The sequence below is a fragment of the Furipterus horrens genome, unplaced genomic scaffold, assembly GCF_987537825.1.
Source record: "Furipterus horrens unplaced genomic scaffold, mFurHor1.1.pri manual_scaffold_4, whole genome shotgun sequence".
Classification (NCBI taxonomy): Eukaryota; Metazoa; Chordata; class Mammalia; order Chiroptera; family Furipteridae; genus Furipterus; species Furipterus horrens.
Genome location: NW_028327174.1, coordinates 168,845,479 through 168,866,998, shown reverse-complemented (window position 1 = coordinate 168,866,998; position 21,520 = coordinate 168,845,479). Strand labels below are relative to the sequence as shown.

Below are 21,520 nucleotides of genomic sequence, written 5' to 3'. Positions count from 1 at the left end.
AGTGAGCAGTTGGTCACCTTTCATTTATCTGCCACATATTTGCATTTCTAGGATTTGGATTTTCAAAAGCATCCCAGGCCACGGATAGGGATGGAAGAAAACAGCTTTGGAATCCACCATACCTGGATTTAGCTTCTCTTCATGCCTTTATTCGTCAAATGATCCGAAGTATATTGTTAATTTCCCACACCTCAGTTTTGCCTTGTTCTGAAAATACACCAAGACCACCAAATATAAAGTACCAAGTACCTTCCCAGCACAGCACAATAGTCACTCGTTTGCAGCCAGCTCTTATGTCCCCTGCCACCCCCACCACTCCTAGTCTCCAACACCACCCACAGGAAATAGATTATTTCACTCATGGATGTAAAGAGGGTGTCCTGTTGTGCTTTGTGCAGGACATGAGTTTTCTCCCTGGAGTGAAAATGGGCTGGCAATCATGGGGAAATAGGAAGGATTAATGAGATGGGTGGACCTGGATTGAAAGCCTCCACCCCACCCACCTTCCCCGCCCCGCCCCAGTTAGGACATTATGCTTGACATTTCCAAACTGAAGCAGTGTCCAGGTTTCTACAACGGCAGGTGGCCTTCTGACATCAGCAGAGGCTGTGCCGTTTTCATAGGTAAGGAGGACCTCCAGACCAGACATCTGAAAGGAGTTCCGAGACCAGCAAATTCCAAGAGCAGGGAAGAGCTCATGGAGCTGAAGAATGTGACCGCCTCTGAAGCGGAGGGCTACAGAAACACTGGCTTCCAGGTGAGCAGAAGCTTTATCTTTAAGAAAATGGAACTAATCCTCTTCCCTTGCCTCTGGCAACTTTCTTAACTAAACCAGCGGGGTTATTGGAACCCCCGTAAGGTTTTTAATAGAACTCTTTAAGCCTCTTTTTTTTTTCCCCCCTTCTTGGGTTGACAAACCTGAAAAGTCCCTTTTAACTGGAACCTATTTTGATCCCTAGCTTGCCCTGTCTCTTAGAAACAGACTATCTTCTGCTTTTGTCTCATTTGCTCCAGGCAGGGATACATTTAATTGCAGAGGGGGTGAGAGAGAAAGAATAGGGGGAATTCAGATCCTGAATGTAGTTCACACCTAGGGTTTCTTTCTCTTAAAGCAGGTCCCAGAGTTTCTGTCAGAGGTTGGCCAGTGCAGCCAGGTTATGCAAACCAGTCTCATGTCATCAACCAAAACTCACCGAGTGATTAAGGCTGCTTGGCCCAGGGCTGGGTGGCAGAGAGCTCCAGGAGTCCCATCTCTGGGAAACACTGGGCTGCTCTGACTGGGTCTCGTCCGGGGATTTTTCAGGGCTGTTCCTCCATGTGCTTCCTTTTCTGAGCTGACATTCAACGTGGGAGCCTGAAGTCACTAAACAGGCAAAACAAACTTTTAGGCATTAGCCAAAAAGGAACAAGGAAGGTCAAAGAGCTTTGACACAGGTTTTGACTCTTCCATCCACAAGTTATTAAAACTTCTCCGAGCGTCAGTCCAGCTGCCTGCACAGTGGTCACGATGATGCTTATCCTACAGGTTCTAAGTGTAAGGAGAGGAAAAAAATATTTTCTCTGCCCTTGTAGATTCAGTGCCTGTGTTCTGTGAATTAAACTGATAAACGACAGATTTACAGGAAAAGCGGCATCCAAATTTAATTAATATTTTTAATTTTATTCTGTACTGGGTTTTACAGAAAAGACGTGAAAAACTCTAAGAAGCAGTAAGACTCAGGGGCTTATATACCATTTTAACAAAGAACAAGTAAACCTGAAGAAGTGACTGAACAAAGAAGAGAAAGGTTGGGCATTTAGGGTCAATAAATTATGGGAAAATGATTGGAAGATAACCTTCCAATGGAAGTTAAGTTTTGTTAGTGAGGTTCGTTTCTGCAGTCTTAGCTCGGTGTCATCTCTCTTTCCAGTGATAAGTGTCGTTCACCTCCTTCTGGTGTGGGAGGCGGGGGCACATGCACGAGGGGAATTTATGCCCTGTTTGGGGGCAGATAGGGGAAGAGAAAACAGTTCTCTCTGCATCAGGTTTTTTCAACTGTCTTTAGCTCAAGAAATTCTTGTGCCAAAGCATATTTTGGGGTGGCATATCTGTATCACCTTCATAAGGGTAAATGAAAAAAAAGGCATATAGCAGAAGGCCTATTATGATCCAAGAGAATAAAAAGGGATGGAATGGGATAAAGAGGCCAAGTGAATAGGACAGCAAGACAAAGCTGTCTGCTAAGGAGAGAGGTCACAAGCAACTGGCTGCTCAGTCAGATAGGAGGACACACCAGCCACAGCCCTGTTTTCTATCCCTCACTGTCTTCTATCAAAACAGAGGATCTCCAGACCTCAGGGTACAGAGCAAGACATCTCAAGCCCTATAGAGCATTGCACACCAACACCAACCAGTGGTGACCAGGTAATTTCTTCCGATGCTTGTTTTTCAACAAGAACTTCCAAGGACATGTATTGACTCAGCAGAACCATTAACTTTCCTCTAGATATGACCATTGCTAGGAAGCGATTCCAATTCAAGAAGGAATAACACACTATTCTAGCCCTCAAGGAACAGGGCAGGCAGGAACAAATAAGCAATTGTAATTACAATATAATGTGATAGAAAACCAAAGCAAATAATAATCCTGGAGGTTGGCACCAAATACCTTGTAAATAAATGTAGGTGGAGCTGGGCTGACAGTGAGTCTGTGGCAGCATCACAGAGGTAGAGAGAGCATCAGATGGGGCTTAAAGGATAGGCAGGGACTCCCCAGTTGAACAGGGAGGAGTGTCAACAGAGCATCGCAAAGGAAAAAACTGTGCACCGGCCCAGGGGTGGGAAAGTGTGCCTGCCAGGGACAAGAAAATGTGGAGGTGGGTGTGGGGAGTAGGGAAGGAGGGCAGGCTGGTGTCAGATCACATGGCCTCTGTGTGTTCTAACGCACTTGAGAAGTAATCGATTGGAATTCACATGATCACATTTTTACTTTTTTAAAGAGTATTCTACTATCCCTGTTGAAGGGGGACAGAGATGGAAGGCTGTTTGTGTGTGTGTGTGTGTGTGTGTGTGTGTGTGTGTGTGTTTGGTCAGGACACCAGTTAGGTGTTTACTATAACAATCCAAACTAGAAACCTGCTGGGGGTGGGGGTGTTGTCCAACTGCTGATAACACGGCTTTCAGCACTGGCATTGACAGGAGTTGGGAGTAAGAGTTGCTGGCTCTGAAGATTTCAGGTTTTTTTCTCCTTTATAAGGAAGGATAATAATATCCTATGTCAGGGTTGTTGAGAGAATTAAGTGAACTAATGTAAGTTTTTTAAATGTATGTCATATATGTAAAAAATGAAAGACAAACAAACCCATATAATTCTGTCTTAGTCTGTTCAAGCTATATAACGAAATATCACAGACTTATAAACAGAAAGTTGTTTCTCATGGTTCTGAAGTCCAAGATGAAGGCACTAGCAGATGCTGGGTCTGGTGAGGATCCCTCTCCTCAGAGATAGCCATCTTCTTGCTGTGTCCTCACATGGAAGAAGATGCAAGAGTACTCTCTGGGGCTCTTTTGTTAGAGCACTAATTCTATCCATAAGGGCTCTGTCCTCAAGATGTAATCACCTCCCAGAGTGTCCCCCTCCTACTAGCATCACATTGGGAACCAGGGTTTCAACATTTGGATTTGTAAGGAACAGAAACCTTGGACCATAACAAGAGCCTAGTGCACAGAATGAACATAATAATAGCAGGCGTTGGAATGGGGGGCAGGTGAACGAGAGTGGTGAGTCAACATTTCTAACTTGAGATGTCAAGTTGGAAGTTTATTTAGACAGGAAATCCAGGAATAGGATTGGAGAGAGGAAGAGAGTGAGTTCATTTTGATGCCTGTTGGTTGAAATTCAGATGACTTCCTACACCCAGGGAAAAGATGGAGATGAAGCAGGAAACGTATGAGTAGCTGCACCTGGAGCCTAGAAGGGGACGTCACACATCCGGAGGCTGTTAGCAGAGAGGTGGGCTGCCCGTGTGGATGAGACCACGCGGGGGGAAAGCTGGGCAGCACCCGTGCTGAAGAAGCGGGAAAATTAGAGAAGTCAGAGGGAAGGGTCATGGGGAAGCCAAGGGAAGAGAGCTGCAAGGGCAACAGTGAAACCTCCTCTGGAGAACAGGGGAGCACATAGAATGAGATAAGTTCATTTGATTTTTCAATTGCTGGTGACCCTGGGGGTGGGGGGAGGGGTGCTTTACGGTATGAGGGGGAACTAAGAGACTGGAGACAATGTGAGCAGAAGGGACATTCCTTTGGAGAGAAAGAGACAGGATCAGGGGAGGCAAGGTTGGGGTTGTAGGCAGGGAGCTTTTTTATTTAAGAAAAAATTTTATCGTGAAAAATGGCAGAAATACTACACTGGCAGAAAAACACACAAAACCAAATGTACAACTTATTATAAAGTGGCACCCAGGTTAATAAACAGGATATTGCCGTCCATCAGCGGGGAGGCCCCACCACAGGCATTCTGTCATAACCGCCTCCCTCTCCCAGGGTTACAACTATCCCAGCTTAATGGTAATTACTTTCCTGCTTTGCTTTATACCTTAACTTCTAATTATAAATCCCTAGGCACTGCCTTTGCCTGTTTTTTAACTTTATGCAAGTAGAAACATACAAGAAAAATTCTTTGCTTATTGTAAAATATTCATATGGAATTAGGCAACATGAATCATTTTGTAACTGGCTTCTTTGGTTCAGCTTAATAGTTCTAAGTTTAGCTGCAGTGTTGCATTTAACTGGAGTTTATCTGATTTCATTGAGATACAGTATTCTCCATAACTATTAACTATCGATTTTTACTGTTAGTGGACAGTTTCGTTGTTAAGTTTGGAGATTTTGGGAGCTCTTGCAAACAACAAAGCTATGAATACTCTTTTACGTATCTCCTGGTGATATGGAACAAGTTCATTCTGGAGTTACACCTAAAGAGTGGAATCGCTAGGTTATTGGGAGTGCATACGGATTTTCAACGTTAGTAGTAAGGCTAAACTGGTTTCCTTGGTGGTTTTACCAATTTACATTCCCATCCACGGAAGTGTGAGTTCCTATTACTCCATGGCCTTGCCAATATTTATCTGTTTTTTTTAATTTTAGTGATTCTCATAGGTGTGTAGTAGTATATCATTGAGGTTTAATTTTAATTTTTGCATGTTTTGGCCATTAGATGTATCCTTTATGAAACTTGTTCAAGTCTCTTGCCCCTTTTCTTTACTGGATTGTGTCTTTTTTTTTTTTTATTGATTTAAAAGAGTTCTTTAAATGTTTCACATACAAACCCTTTCTTGGTTATATGGTTTACAAATATTTACTATCACTCTGAAGCTGTCTTTCACTGTAATATTCTGATGAACAAAGTTAATCACATAGTGTCCCAGTTATCAGGTGTTTTCCTGTTTTATATATCCTGTTTAAATCTTCTCCTTACAGAGAACAAACTGATGGTTACGAAATGGGAGGTGTTGTTGGGAAGATGGGGGAAAAAGGTGAAGGGATTAAGAAGTAAAAAGTTGGTTGTTACAGAATAGTCACAGGGCTGTAAAATACAGCCAGGGAATATAGTCAGTAGTATCGTAATAACCATGAATGGTACCAGGTAGATATTATATTTATCCAGAGATCAGTTTGTAAACTATATAAATGTCTAATCACTATGCTGTACACCTGAAACTAATATAAAATAATACTGAATGTCACCTGTAATTGGAAAAATTTTTTAAAGAAATATTTTCCTAACTTGCAAGGTAATGAAGATACCCTTTCATGTTTTCAAAATTTGTTATGTATTGTATAAGAGGGAGCCCAGTTTTTTATTTTTCTACCTTCCTGGATACCAATTATTCCAGCATCACTTTAAAAAAACAAAACAACTCTTCCCCACATGAAAAATACCACATTTGCCAATTGTCTATCATTGGGGTAAGTCTTTTCTGAATAAGGCAACTGAAAGATTTTTTCCAAACTCAATGGAGGCGGAAGGATCCAGAGAAGCTAGAGAGATAGCAAGAAAGGTCAGATAGAGCTCAGAACTTCAAAGGGTGAAAATTCAGACAAGTTTTTCAAGGAACACCTTTACTGAAGGCTATCCCTTACAATCCCAAATCAAGTTACCTAATGCTCATGAGGAAGTCAGTTGGGCGGAAACCACTTGTGAAAGTCTGGATAGAGGACTAGACGGGAAATGTGCCTCCACCCTGCATGCATACAGAGGAAACTGACCTACTCAATGTACTGTGTGGTGAGCCAGTCAGGTGTCAGAGTTTGCTCAATGGAGGCTGAAATTTGAAAGGTGGTATCAGTGCTAGAACACTTGCATGGACTTCTAATTCAGATACTCTTAATATTCAAGTTTTGAAGTTGGAAGTAATTACGCAAACTAAAGACGAAGAGTATTGTTTCTCCAAAACACTGGTCAGGGAGGTGAACATGACTCCCACTCAGGTTAGTTCTCACATAGCCCAGGTCATGCTTTTTTCCCCCTACAAATGAATTAAAACACGGAATACACATGACAATACAGTATCTTGCTTTTATGAAGGAAGTTTTAAAAATTGCATTCTCTACTGTTTTCTCACAACTGTATGATCATTCCTACACTTTTTTTATTTCTAAAGGGAAACAACCTAGATGACTATAAGCCATGTCACTTCCATGACGTCTCAGAGGGGATGAATTTAATGATTTTGTTTTTTCCTCATACAAGCATTCCTGAAATGATTCCCTTCGAAAAAAAATAATAAATGGTCAGGGAGGGGACTACTTACTCATTGGTAATCAAGGCATTGGAATGAAAACAAGAAATCATTAATAATGTGAATAAAAGTAGATATTAGCTGAGGGCTATGGTAGTCTTGTCTAATAGAAATATAGTGCAAGCCACATATGTAATTTAAAATTTTTCTACAAATTCATTTAAAATGTAAAATGAAACAGGTATAATTAATTTTAACAATATAGTTTATTTAACCTAACATATTTAAAATATTATCATTTCAACATGACTAATGCAGTTATTGAAATTCTTTCTTTACATTCTTTGTTCCATACTAAGTCTTTAAAATCCAGTGTGTTTTTACACTTAGAGTACATTGCCAATTTTAATGCTAAATTTTTATCAGAAATAATTAATCTGTATTTAGGTTTTATAAAACATATAGTTGAAAAATAAGATTTATACCCCAATTTCAAAATACTTAAATGTTTCCCAATAAATGAACCTCTCATGTTCATTTTAAAATTCAGATTAGTTAAAATTTAAATAAAATTAGCATTCAGATTCTCAGGTGCACTACTTACATTTCAAGTACTTAGTAGCCACATGAATTGATGACTCAGGTAAGGTACATATTTCTTGGTTTAGGATGATACAAAAGAAATCTGATTATCCCTGCCCTTTAAGGATCTGACCACTAAGTTTATATCACAAAGTTAAATATAAAGTGATAACTTTACATTTGCCTGATTTTAGTAACTTATCTTTTCTTATTTTTTCACATTGATCTTTTTAAAATTTATTCTGGATCTTTCTATGTTGGGAAGTTTATTATTCCTAAGTCAATCGTTTTACTTGTTATAGGTCTGATTTTTTTATATTTTTTCTTGAATCAGTTTAGATAATTTGTGTGTTTCTAGGAATTTGCCCGTTTCGTCTATGTTATTTAATTTGTTGGCATACAGTTGTTCATAGTATTTGCTTAATGGCCTTTGTATTTCTGTAGGTTGGTAATAATAGCCTGGAACCCATAAATCTCCCAGTCTTTGCTAGGAGCACTGGGTGCATGTTGTGGGTTTGCCTTCAGTGCTCAGGCAAGCACTTTATGTTCCTGCATACTACTTTATGTTTACCTGCACTTCCTGCTTCTGTTCAGTCTCAAGGTCTGACAGAGATGAGAGCTTTGATCCTTCTCAGGTGTTTCCCACCCATGAACACAACCTTGGCCATGTGTCTGGGCTTCTAGAGTCCCAGGAACTTTTCAGAGCTTTTCAAAGCCCCTTGCAGAAATATTATTCCCAGCTCTTTCTTTAAATTTTTGCTGAGCTTGTTTCTTACTCCAGCCATTAGTTATCTTGGCTCCAGGCAGATGCCTACAATAACAGCTGCCCCCAGGGGAATAATGGTGTGAGCTCTGAGTCAGGTCAAATACAGACAAGCCTTGTGGGATTCTCTGAAGGAACTGCAAGGTAGGTCAAAAATTGCAGTTACCTCAGAATTGGACTCCGGGAGAGTGCCAACTCCATTTTGCCCCTTCCATAGATGGGGAGGCTGCCAGTTTTCATTGTGATTGAAGAGTTGTTTTTCAAGGCTATCATGAGTCTGGGGAGAGTGGAATAGGACTAGGGAATTAAGACACCAGAAAGCTTGCTGTTCTAATTGAGATTTAGTGGTTTTATTTGGTTGGCCAAAAGTTTGTCTGTTTTTTTCTGTAGATGTCTCTAGTGGCACTTAGTTGTTTTTAACTTCATATGAAACAATTTTGTTAAATTGTATTGTGACAGCCATCATATTAGCGTGCATTTTTTTAAAAAAATCAAAATTGGTGAATTCTTTATATAGCCTTTTTAATATTGGAAATTGAAAAAATATGCAACATTTCAGCATATTATGCTTTATTATTTCAAGAAAGGTTGAAACGCAAAAAAAAAAAAAAAAAAAGATTGGTGCAGTGTATGGAGAAGGTGCTGTGACCTATCAAACACGTCAAAAGTGGTTTGTGAAGTTCTGTGCTGGAGAATTTGCTCTGGACAATGCTCCACAGTCAGGTAGACCAGTTGAAGCTGATAGCAATCAAATTGAGACATTAATTGATAACAGTCAACATTATACCACACAGGAGAGAGCCAACATACTCAAAATATACAAGTCAATAAAGTTATTTGTGAGAATTAAAAATGTTTTTTTTATTTTATAGAAAAAACTAAATGGACTTTTTGGCCAACCCAATACATAAAAAATATATATACTCTCTGGACTGTTGTGAGCCTTTGATAAATTTTCAGAGTTCTAAAAAAGTTATTTTGGTCATTTTCCCAGCATTCATGTTGCTTTTATGGAGGCAAGTTTGGGAGGTCCTTACTCCACCATCCTGTTAATATCACCAACAACCTTAGATTTAAATAACAAAGTCAGGTATGACACAAGGGAGAATCTGTTGGATCAAGTGATAATAGTATTGGCCATATCTCTGGTTTCAGGTGAGTGAAAGTAGCTTAGGCTGAAATGCATTGATGATCAGTCATGTGCAGAGCAAGCATTATGGTTCTGAGTCTTATAGCAATCACTTGCTTTTTACTAAAACTGGAGGAATCATTCAGGCATCTAAGTCACAGGAAAAGAAAAGAAGAAAAGAGAGATTAAGTGCTATTTTTTTCCCTACCATGAATGTGCCAAGAGAGACGACATCTTGATCTAAAGAGGCTTTTTTTGAGGCTCTACGTGTTGATTGTATGGAGAAAGGCCTGGTTTGTTATCCATCTCTGGTCCTGCATGGACTGCCATGCAAATGTCATCTCAGGAATGATTGAAAGCCTCTGATCAGCCATGGGAACACGAGTCTCAGTGGATCACAAGGCAATGTATCCTACGAGCACATCCCCCCGTCCCCCCGACCTTCAGAGGGTAGCTACAGAGGTTTTCAGAAAAATGTCCTATCTCACTTAAGACAGAACCAAGACTAGTTACAGGCTCTAGTTTCATTTTTGTTTTTCACTACTGATTATAAAACTTCCAGTTCACAATCTCTTAATTTAAAATGAGGGTGGCGGTGTTCACTGACCCATCTCATCCAGGCACTGTTGATGTTGATGAGAAGCTGGGCCTTGGATGCTAGTCAAACTGTTATTTTTCAAATTTTTAAAAATCAAAGATGGGAATATTTGGAATTTTCTATAGCTAGAACAGATCATCATTAGCAGTAATCTCAAGTCTATCGTGACACAGGAGTTCAGACAGACAGATTTAGACAGACATGGTACAGCATGATTTTCACTCAAAGCCAGTATCTGAATTTGGAGGTGTCTAATTTGACTCCACACATGGGCTAACATGTTTGACCCAGAAGCCACTTATAGTCTTAATGTGTCTAATTGTCCTTTCTTTTTCCTTTGAAAGTAAGTTGAAAGAAAGAGAAACAGACAGAGAGAAAGAAATAGATGGTATGCATATACTGTGTCCTTTGGAAATAAAGGTAGAGTTTTCTTATGAAAATCCTGTGAGTCATGTGGTGAAGAAGCCTCCCATAGTGTTCAAAAACAAAGTAGATGATTACTAGGAATAGTTAAATCAGGAAGCAAGGAAATGTACTTGAAGACTTTTTAATCTTTCTTCTGATCTCCTGGTTCTACAAATTCAATGCTCTGTTCGCTTCTTTTCCTCTAATAGCCAAAACTCTTGACATAAACCATTTACTGATTCAACAAATTTTTTTTGAGTTCTGACATAGTGCCAGGCTTTATGCTAGGAGGTAGAAACAAGAGCTGCTCTTTGGTTAAAATATAGTGGTCAGCTAATACAACACAGAGTGTTCAAAGTGCTATTCATCATATAAGAAGGTGAGCTCACCTAGGTTGGGGGTTGGAGACCATTTCCTAAATATTCCAAATGAACCCTTACAGCTTTTCATTCTTTTTTCTTTTAAGACTTTATTTATTTTTAGAGAGAGGGGACAGAAGAAAGAAAGAAAGGGAGAAAAATATCAATGTGGAAGAGAAATAGTGATTAGTTGCCTCTCAAATGCCCCCAACTGGGGACCTGGCCTCTAAATCGGGCATGTGCCCTGACTGGGAATTGAACTGGCATCCTTTGGGTTTACAGGCCAGTGCTCAATTCACTGAGCCACACCAGCCAGAGCAGTTTTCATTCTTATGCTCATTTATCCCACAAATATATATTGAGCATCTACTCTGTGGTAGGTGGAAGGAAAATAACCAGTAGAGTACAAATAATATCAAGCTACTGTGTCAAGAACTACTTTTTATGAATTGAGGGCATCCTGTCAAGATGATGACATAGGCAGATGTGGCTGGCCTCTTTGCACAACTACATCAAAATTACAACTAAAATATAAAACAACCATCAACCATAACCATCAGAAATCAAGTTGAATAGAAGTCTGACAACTACAGAATTAAAGAAACCACATCCATTGAGACAGGTAGGAGGGGAGCAGATGTGGAACAGGCTGGTCTCTCACCCACATGTGGTGGACAAAAATTCTGGAGGGATATATCAGAAGAAACGAGTTCCAGCCCCATACCAGGACCCTGGCCCGTGGTTCCAGTGCCAGGAAGATAAGTCCCCACAACTTTGGGCTGCAAAACCGTGCAGGGATTGAGTCACTCAAAGCAACTGCTGGACCCCTAAGCAGTTCCTCTTATAGAACCCACACATGGACTCACCTTCTCAGACTCATTTGTTCTGACCTCCAGCACTGGGGTAGCAGCTTGAAAGCCAACAGTATCAGGCATCAAGGCCAGCAAGGGCCTTTGTCACTTTTGTAAAACCTCCCTGCATAGAACCAGAAGGCTGGCGCCATATCTGAGACTCCATCAACCTGGCTAACTCTGTTTGACCTACTTTGGAGATCCCCAGAGACTCTGCCCCACCCAACTTATAGGCCCACTCAAGTTTATTTTCTATACGAATGACTGGTCTTAGCTCATGTTTCACAACTTCCTAAACCCTATCAAACAAGCAACAGCTGGCCTCAGTGAGCACCAGGCCCAGCACTAGCAGCAGCCAGCCTAGATTCACAGCTTGGCTTCACCTGGGAATCTCCAAGCCCAGCACAAGTAGCAGCCATCTCAGATTGCTTTATAGCTCATGCAGGGTGCCCTGGGAAAATCACAGGTTGGGGCTGACATTGGCCTGCACTACCTGGGAAAACCCAGGGCCAGCACACCCAGTGGACAGCTACAGACCATGTCGGAGCACCACCACCCTGTCCCTGCACAGCTGATCCTCTTCAGAGGGTGAAGGTTGTCAGTCAGTGGTCACAGCCAGTCTTTGCAAGTCAATGGGCTGGGTGAAACCCCCTCATTTATCTTCCAACAACAACCAAGCCTCAACTACAAGAGGAGGGTGTACTCAGCCCACTCAGAGGGTGCACCTCAAGTACCTAGCTGGAATGATAGGGGAGGCTGTGCCATTAGACCCTACAAGACATGTACTACATTAGGCAATACTACCAAGGCACAGAGTCAAAGCAGCTCTACCTAATACACAGAAACAAACACAAGGAGGCTGCCAAATTGAGGAGGCAAAGAAATATGGCCCAATTGAAAGAACAGAACAAAACCCCAGAAAAAGAACTAAATGAAATGGAGATAGCCAATCTATCAGATGCAGAGCTCAAAACACTGGTGATCAGGATGCTCAGAGAAATGATTGAGTATGGCCACAAAATAAAGGAAGAAATGAAGGTTATACAAAGTGAAATAAAAGAAAAATATACAGGGTACCAACATTGATGGGAAGGAATCAGGATTCAAATCAATGATTTGAAACAAAAAGAAGAAATAAACATTCACCTGGAACAGAAAGAAAAAACAACAATTGAACAAATGAGGAGATGATTAAGAACCTCTGGAACAACTTTAAACATACCAACATCAGAATCATAGGGATGCCAGGGAAGAGGAAGAGCAAGAAATGAAAAGCTTATTTGAAAAAATAATGAAAGAAAATTTCCCTAATTTGGCAAAGGAAATAGACATACAAGTCTAGGAAGCACAGAGTCCCAAACAAGTTGAATCTAAAAAGGACCACATCAAGACACATCATAATTAAAATGCCAAAGGTTAAAGATAAAGAGAGAATCTTAAAAGCAGGAAGAGAAAAGCAGAAAGTTACTTACAGAGGGGTGCCTATAAGACTATCAGCTGATTTCTTAAAAGAAACTGTGCAGGTAAGGAGGGGCTGGCAAGAAGTGTTCAAAGCATGAAAAACAAGGACCTGCATCCAAGATTACTCTCTACAACAAAGCTATTATTTAGAATGGCAGGGCATATAAAGTGCTTCCCAACAAGGTAAAATAAAGGAATTCATCATCACCAAGCCATTATTACATGAAATGTTAAAGAGACTTATTTAATAAAAAGAAGAAGATCAAAATTACGAACATTAAAATGACAATGAACTCACAACTATCAACAGCTGAACCTAAAAAATAAAACCAGGGACTTCTGGCCAAGATGAAGGCTTAGACAGACATGCTGAGTTTCCCTCCACAACTAAGAAGGAATACAACTACCTCAAAACTAGAGACAGCCAGAAGTTCCAGAAAATCAGGCTGCATGGAAGTCCAACAAACAAAGATATAAAGAAGAAATACTCATCCAGACAGGTGGGGGGGCTGAGCCAGGGCAGAGGGGATGCAGTGTGGTGGCAGCAGCTGGGGTGGCGGTGGCAAGCTGCCGGAAAGTGCAGTCACACTTTTTGTTTTGTTTGTTTTTATAAAAGTTTATTCTTAAATGTACAACAAGCTCCAAAACAGTTCATTCTAACTATAGGTGGCAAGAGATGTTATGATAGGGAATCCAGATGTTAAAACAGGAATGAAATTAAGGATCACCTTTGCCCAAGGCACAAGGAACAGCTCACTTCTTTCCAGATTTCTTAATTCCACCCATGACCAAGGGGCCCTTCCCTGCAGCCTTCGCTGTTAGCTCCTCAAGTTTCTTCTGCTCCTCTTTTTGCTTCTTCTTGAATGCCTTATCTTCCTCATCCATCTCCTTGGCCTGTCTCTTGGGTTGCTTCAGGGGATTCTTCTTGCCACCTTCGTAGCCAAACATGGCACCTGCGACCCCTTCCCCTGCAGTCACACATTTTAAAAAGTCAGGAGGGACACCTGGGGAGCACTCCCAGCGCCAGACCAGATCGTGCAGCTCATGATTCCAGTGCCAGGGAAAATAAAGCCTCATTGCTTCTGACTGTGCAGGCCAATGGAGGTTGGGGCGGAGGGGGCGGCAGCCAGTCTCTCAGCAGAGTCCGCTTGTGTTGGGAGCCCCCACAGTCCTAGAATGTCCTCAGACCCACCCACTCTGGGAACAACAGCCAGGGCAACAGCTAGAGAGGCACCAGTCCTATACAAAGTGGGAGAAGTGCCTGGAAAGGGGGTGAGTGCTGATCAAGCAACATTGTTCGCTCTCAGACCCCTCCCCCACATACAGTGTCACAATGTGGTGAAACAGGTCCCCCTGTACTGACGAGAAAACCTAAGGCTCTACCTAAGACACAGAGGCAAACAAACATAGGAGCCTGTCAAGATGAGGAGACAGAGAAGTATGGCCTAAAAGGAGGAATAGATCAAAGTTCCAGTGGGAGAACTAACCAATGAGGAGATAGCCAACCTAACAAGTGAGGAGATAGCCAGCCTAACAGATGAAGAGTTCAAAATACTGGTGATAAAGATACACACAGACTTGATAGATATGCTTAAGTATGGCAAACTCATAAGGGAAGAAGTGAAGGCTATGCTAAATGAAATGAAGAAAAATCCACACAAAACCGTTGGTGAAGGGAAGAAAACTGGGGTTCAAATCAATGATTTGGAACATAAGGAGAAAAAAAACAGTCAACCAGTACAGAATGAGGAAACAAGAATTGAAAAAAATGAGGAGAGGCTTAGGAACCTCTGGGACAACTTTAAACATGCCAACATCCAAACCATAGGGATTCCAGAAGGAGAAGAGGTAGAGCAAGAAACTGAAAACTTATGTGAAAAAATAATGAAGGAAAACTCCCCAAATTTGGCGAAGGAAATAGACATACAAGTCTAGGAAGCACAGAGAGTCCCAAACAAGCTAGACCCAAAAAGGACCACACCAAGACACAGCATAATTAAAATGCCAAAGGTGAAAGATAAAGAGAGAATCTTAAAAGTAGCAAGAGAAAAGCAGAGAGTTACCTACAAAAGGGTGCCCATGAGGCTCTCAGCTGATTTCTCAAAAGAAACTTTGCAGGCAAGAAGGGACTGGCAAGAAGTATTCAAGGTGATGAAAAGCAAGGACTTACAACCAAGATTACTCTATCCAGCAAAGCTATCATTTAGAATGGAAGGGCAGATGAAGTGCTTCCCAGATAAGGTAAAGCTGAAGGAGCTCATCATCACCAAGCTATCATTATATGAAATGTCAAAGGGACTTACTTAAGAAAAAGAAGATAAAAATTATGAACATTAAAATGATAACAAACTCACAACTATCAACAACTGAATCTAAAAAATGGAAACAAAATCTAACTAAGTAAACCAGAATAGGAACGGGATCATAGGTATGGGGACCATTGGAGGGTTATCAGCTGGGAGGGGGAAGGAGGAGAAAAGGGGAAATGGTGCAGGAATTAAGAAGCATAATTGGTAAATACAAACTAGACAGGAGGGAGTTAAGAATAATATAGGAAAGAGTGAAGCCAAAAAATGTATATGCATGACCCATGGACATTAACTAAGCAGGGTGGGGTTGCTGGAGGGAAAGGGGGTACTGAGCATAGGGGAACAAAGGAGGAAAAAAATGGAATTACTGTAACAACATAATTAACAAAATATACTTAAAAATAAAATAAAAACAAAAATAAACTAAGCACACAATCAGAACAGGAACAGAATCATAGATATGGGAACCATTTAGAGGGTTATCAGCTGGAAGGGGAAAGGGAATGAAGGGAAAGGGAGAAATGGTGCAGGGATCAAAACGCATAATTGGTAAGAATAAAATAGACAGGGGGATCTTAAGAATAGTATAGGAAAGAGTGAAGCCAAAGAACTTACATGCATGACCCATGGCCATGAACTAAGGGGGGAGGAATTGCTGGAGGGCAGGGGGTACTGGGCAGAGGGGGTAAAGGAGAAAAAATTGTGACTACTGTAACAGCATAATCGATAAAATATATTTCAAAGAATAAAGTAAAATAATTAAAAGAAAAGAGCTACTTTTTGCATATTACATATTGTGAGGAAGTCAAGGCCTTGAACGGGAAGGCCTGAGAGACCTGAGCAGGAAGGCAGACAGGGTGGTGAGCACAGGCACACGGGAATAGAGGCCAGTCCATTCTGATTTACCTCAAGGTACTTTGCTTATTTCAAAATCCTTGTCCTAAGAACACAAAACAATAAGTTTAGGTTTAAAGTCCAATTTCTATACTCTACGCACTCAGGAACATTTCAGAAAAAAGCTAGCCTGCCAGATTTTAAGGTTTTGTAACAAGTAATGATATAAACTCCTCCATGAAACATGGCCAGAAAGTAATTCATTAATGTGAGGCAAGGCTCTTTATATACCATGAGAAAGTGTCAGTCATAATCCAAAGGGGCCAAGACAGACATATTTGTTATTCTTGACTCTAGTTGCCTGACCCTCCTGACCTTCTTAACTTCAGGATCATGCCAAAGTTCCTTCCCATCATTACAGTCTATAAAGTTGTGCAGTTGTCCACTGATGGGTCCTACTTCCCTGTCAGTGACCCCCTCTTTCTAGCTTTTAAAGAATTTTTATTTTTCTAATTCAAGTTATTATATCCTGAATTTCTCATGTACCCAAACCCACGGGTTCAAGAACATTTGCAATGAGAAAGTCGGTTAGAGAGCACTGGTCTAACTTGTGCAACCATGGAGATTTAAAACAAATCATTGTTTAATTGAGGGCCAGACCCATGCAGATAAAGCAGGTGGGGAACAAAGGTCTAGTTACATGGTATATTGATCTAGCAAGGAAGGGGAAAGAGACAAAGACACACAAAACCAACAAAATGTTGGCCTTCTTCATTCCCCTGCAGAACCTGAGGTCTTCAGGTCAGAGAACAGGGAACAAAGAAGTAAAGGAGAAGAATTTAGAAAACAGGTGAAAGTAAGAGGTAGTCTGTAATGTTCCAAGCACTGACTCTGCTATACATGGAAATGGTAAGGGGGCTCTTATTAAGGACAGGGAGGACAAAGGGTGAGCTTCTGAAAAAAGCCAGAAATGGAAGGAGAGATTTGCCTACTAAAAATAAATCAGAAAGGAAATGAGACTAAGAAGAATTAATAGATTCAAAGAGATTATATACTTGTTTCTTTTCTTTTCTTTTCCTTTTTTTCTCAACTGTAGAAAGATGTTTTGCTGGTAACTTCCCCCCATGACTAAAGGGGTTGCAGCTTTAGAATTTCAGACACAGACAAGTTTATTCCAATTAACCTGTAGCAGTAGTATGTTGAATTTTTTAAATAGTCCTTATTATGACTAGAATTAAATAGTCAATTGTATAATTTATGGTGGACAATTCTTTTGCCTAAACTACCTATGAATAGAGCCCCCAGAAACTGTTGAGTGAAAAGGCTGATACAGTACAGGAAATGGAGAAGTCCAGGTGGTAGGAGAAAACTAGCAAAATATGTTATCACAAAAGTCAAGGACAAAAGTATTTTAAGGAGAGAGTGGTTTACTAATAACATAAAAACTGCAACTAAGGAAATGGAAACCATTGATGACTTTGACAAGGGTGATTTCCGTAGCATGATAGGAGTGGAAGACATACTGGAATGGAATGAATAGTGACTATGCAGCAACATACGGCACCACATCTTAGTCCATTTGGACTGCTGTAACAAAATATCATAGACTCACAGAAATTTATTTCTCACAGTTCAGGAGCCTGGAAGCTCTAAGATCAATGCCAGCATACAGTCTCGTGGGGGGGACCCTCTTCCTAGTTCACAGCCAGCACCTTCTCGTTGTGTCCACATATGGTGAAAGGGGTTTGGTATCTCTGAATGGTCTCTTTTGTAAGGGCACTAACCCTACTTATGAGGTTCCACCTTCCTGACTTACGCAACTCCCACAGGCCCAACCATCTAATACCATCATCTTTGGGGGTTAGAATTTCAACATAATGAATTTGGGAGCACACAAACTTTCAGGCCATAACAACCAGTAGGGGCAGAAAGAAGACTGGTTTTTAATGGGAGGAGAAAGGATGCTTATTTATAAATTCTTGGCTTCAGGGCAATAAAAAATGTATACAGATACAAATATTAGAAAACAAGGGGGTGTGTAGAGAAGCACAGAGTACTGTGCCTTTACCTGGCCCAGAGTAAAAAGTCCAGGCATTGGCGTGTTATTGCTCTTAGGATTAGCTTCTCATTGGATGTCTTGAGACTTACTTCTGGTATTCTTCCTCTCAGGCATATAATAGAAGCTCTTATTGAAGTATTTTCTCTATTCAAACAAATCAGACTAAGTCAAAGAAAGGCAAGAAACAATAACAGGAAATTAGAAAAAGACTTAAAGAATCACACCTTATCAAACACAAATTATCAACACAAATATCAAAAGCAACAGTAACAGTGAAAGTCAACCCTGAAGGAGGTCAGTGATATCATGGAGCATACAATTCTACCTTTTTGTGACTTTCAGCTAGCTCTAAGCTCTAAAAATTCTGCATGTAAAAAAGAAATAAAGAAATATGCATAAATGCACCTGGAGGAACTTAACGCCTCTATTGGTGATGACCAGGTTAGGGTGGTGCTGAGCAACCACTGTATTATAAAGGTATACTTCTCTCTTTCTAGTTTAGTGGAAATCTGAGTAGGGGAGACTTCAAGTATATGTGAATATCCAGTTTCCCAATGCACTTACCCAATGGTTTTAGCATCCACTGACGATTATTTTCTCAATCAATTATTACTTTGGGATCTGTAAAGTAGTGATTTTTTTCATTTCTTCAATATTCCTTACCTCACATTCTTCTGAAAAAGAATAGATTTCCCTTTTTTTCATCCTGCTCTCTCTTTTTGAGTATCATTAGAGACTAGCATTTATTCAATATCTTATAATCAATTATTAACATTATTTCTTTCTTTCAACACTTTATTATGAAAACTTTTCAAACATTCAGCCCTGACTGAGGTGGCTCAGTTTGTTGGACATTGTCCCGCAGAGCCTGGGCTGTGGGTTTGGCTCCTGGTCAGGTTACGTACAAGAGGCAAACAGTCAGTGTTTCTCTCTCACATCTCTGTTTCTCTCCTTCTCTTTCTCCCTTCTTTCCCCTTTCTCTAAAAATAAATAAATAAAATCTTTTTAAAAAGTTTTCAAACATACAGAAAGGTTGGAAGAATTTCATAGCACCTATATACCAACCACCTGTATTCTACAATTAATGTTTTATTATGCTTGCTTTCTCACATATTTATTCTTCTATGCTGCCCTCTCTATCCATCCATAAATCCATCTATTTTGTCACAAGTTGCAGCCATTTTACTCATGTTTTTGACTCCTTGGTGTTCAATTTGTCCAAAACTTGGCCAGCAATCTCAGGATGCTTTTTAACAAGGATTGAATTTATTTATTAGCTATAACTGACCTAGACAATATATGAAGTAAACATTTACAGTATATAAAATTGAGACCATTGGTTAGCATATTAATGCTTTTAATCAGGTTCCTACTGCCGGAGCCAACATACTGCCATGATCAGAAGTTGGACCAAAAAAGAGTTGGACCAAAAAAAGTTGGACCAAGCATTGACCTTCATGGCAACTGTGTCTTACAGCCTTGATGGAGAGGTGTGATCAAGCAGACATTTCAGGCAGCAACCACTAGGGTCCAGCCTACACGAGCCTGTCTGGTCTGGCACCAGAATTACAGAAGTTAATTTGCATTTCATCTTCTAAATATAACCCAGGACTCTGATGAAGTCAATGGAAGGCAGCCTCCGAGACAATTAAGCAGAATGCTTAAACATCACTCATTTGCTTTCTGTTTCAAGAATCTATGTAAACAGGATGCTAAGGCCTTTATTCTTGGATATTATTTGATTTCCACCACTGGTAGATTTATGGACATATTCATAAGTGGAAATCAAGATATCCAATTACAAATAAGAAAAAAGATCCATATTCTCCCAGATGTATCTATTCATAGTAATGTCATAACTAAGAGATGCCTGTGGGTAAAGGAAGGGCAGGGCTTCCACATAAGCCTGAGTTGGAAAGGAACACATTCCATTCCATTCCACAGACCAAGAGGAGATAGAACTCCTAGTTTGAAGTGAATGTGCAAGATGCAAAAGCACTCTCACTATATGGAGTTAATAATACAAGGAGTAAAAGGACTTCATATTTGTTTCAAATATCTCAAAGTATAATTTACATCCAAGGCATTTACATTAAGGTAGTTATTAGAACTGGAACTTGTTGGGTTTTTTCCTTATTTTTTTAATGTGTTAATAAAAATGCATATACACTATTCTATCACAAATTTATTTTGGTAACTATTTCAATATAATTGGTTTTCTTTTAATCCTATATATTTAATTTTATGTATTTTAAAACACCCAGAAAGAGGTCTAGAGGCTCTGCTATCTGCCCTGCTTGAGGACACTTCCCAGAAGTTGCACCCAGCTTCAACCACACTGGCAGAACATAATCATAGCCACAGGGAGGTTAGGAAATGTACCTTTATTCTGGGAAATCTTAGGCTATGCTAAAATTCAGAATTCTATTTTTAAAGGAAATGGGAAAGAATAGATGCTGGGGACAACTAGCTGTCTTGGCCACAACAGATTTTCTATTCAGGTTATAGAGTTAAATAAAAGTGAATTAGATTCCTGTTATTCATTTTTAGTTTGGTCTTACTTAACCTTACCTTTGCCCATTGGATCTATCATAGACTGAAAGGCTTTCTCAAACTCTTTCTAAATGTGCTTTTAGATATTTCTCCCTGTGTTTCCTTTATGTTAACCTATGCCATTTGTACATAGATAACTATGCTTCTAAGAGTGTGAGACTGTATCCCGTGCTTCTTTTTAGACACATTAATTGTTCTTGGTTGTTGTTGTTCTGTATTCAGCCTTGGTGGATTAAGATCATGACCAATGCATGTTTCATCTTCTCTGAGTCATCTTCAGTGTATGGTTGTGTTTTGTTTATTATCTGCCTTAATCAAAATCAACAATTGATTTGCCAGATAAGTTTGTTTGTTCTTAGCTCCTCTCATCATATTTTATGTTGTGTTTTTTTTAAAATCTTTTCACTGGATGGTTTGTATGTTCCTTATTTTTGTTTCATTTATACTGAAGACCTGTGGTTGTTTGTTTGTTTTGTTTTAATGCTTCTTTTTTTTTTTAATGTGTTTTATTGATTATAATATTACATTTGTGCCAATTTCCCTTCCCTCTGCTCCCCTCCACCCGGTGGCCCCCCTCCCTCCAGTTGTCCCCTCCTTTTAGATCATGTCCATTAGTTGTGCATACAGTTCTTCTCAACCTCTCTCTGTCTATTCCATTCCCTCCTACCATGATCCTTAATTCCTATATCATCTCCCTCCCTCTCCGCATTCCCCCTCCCTGTTGACCTCCCCCCAATATGTTCTCCGTACCTATAGTTCTTTTTCCACTCTCGTTGCCTGTTTAGTTTGCCTTTGTTTCAATTCCCTAGCTTCTGTTGTTTCTTGTGATGCAGTTTTCATTTTAGATTTCATTGTCTTGATCCTCCTTTTTCTAAACCAGTCCCTTTAACATCTCAT

General features: G+C 40.0%; 1 protein-coding gene and 1 pseudogene across 2 annotated transcripts in view; one reads left to right on the top strand and one right to left on the bottom strand.

Annotated features, from left to right (window-relative positions):
* Nucleotides 1–549: 549 nt before the first annotated feature.
* The window catches only part of SLC28A3 (solute carrier family 28 member 3), a 59,691-nt gene continuing 38,720 nt past the window's right edge, over nucleotides 550–21,520 (top strand). For both annotated transcript variants that reach the window (XM_090274229.1, XM_090274228.1), the window contains exon 1: nucleotides 550–757. In XM_090274229.1, the coding sequence (XP_090130355.1) occupies nucleotides 698–757 (60 nt within the window). In that variant the 5' untranslated portion in view covers nucleotides 550–697. The remainder of the gene's footprint in view (nucleotides 758–21,520) is intronic.
* LOC150013251 (translation machinery-associated protein 7 pseudogene) lies at nucleotides 13,622–13,816 on the bottom strand (annotated as a pseudogene).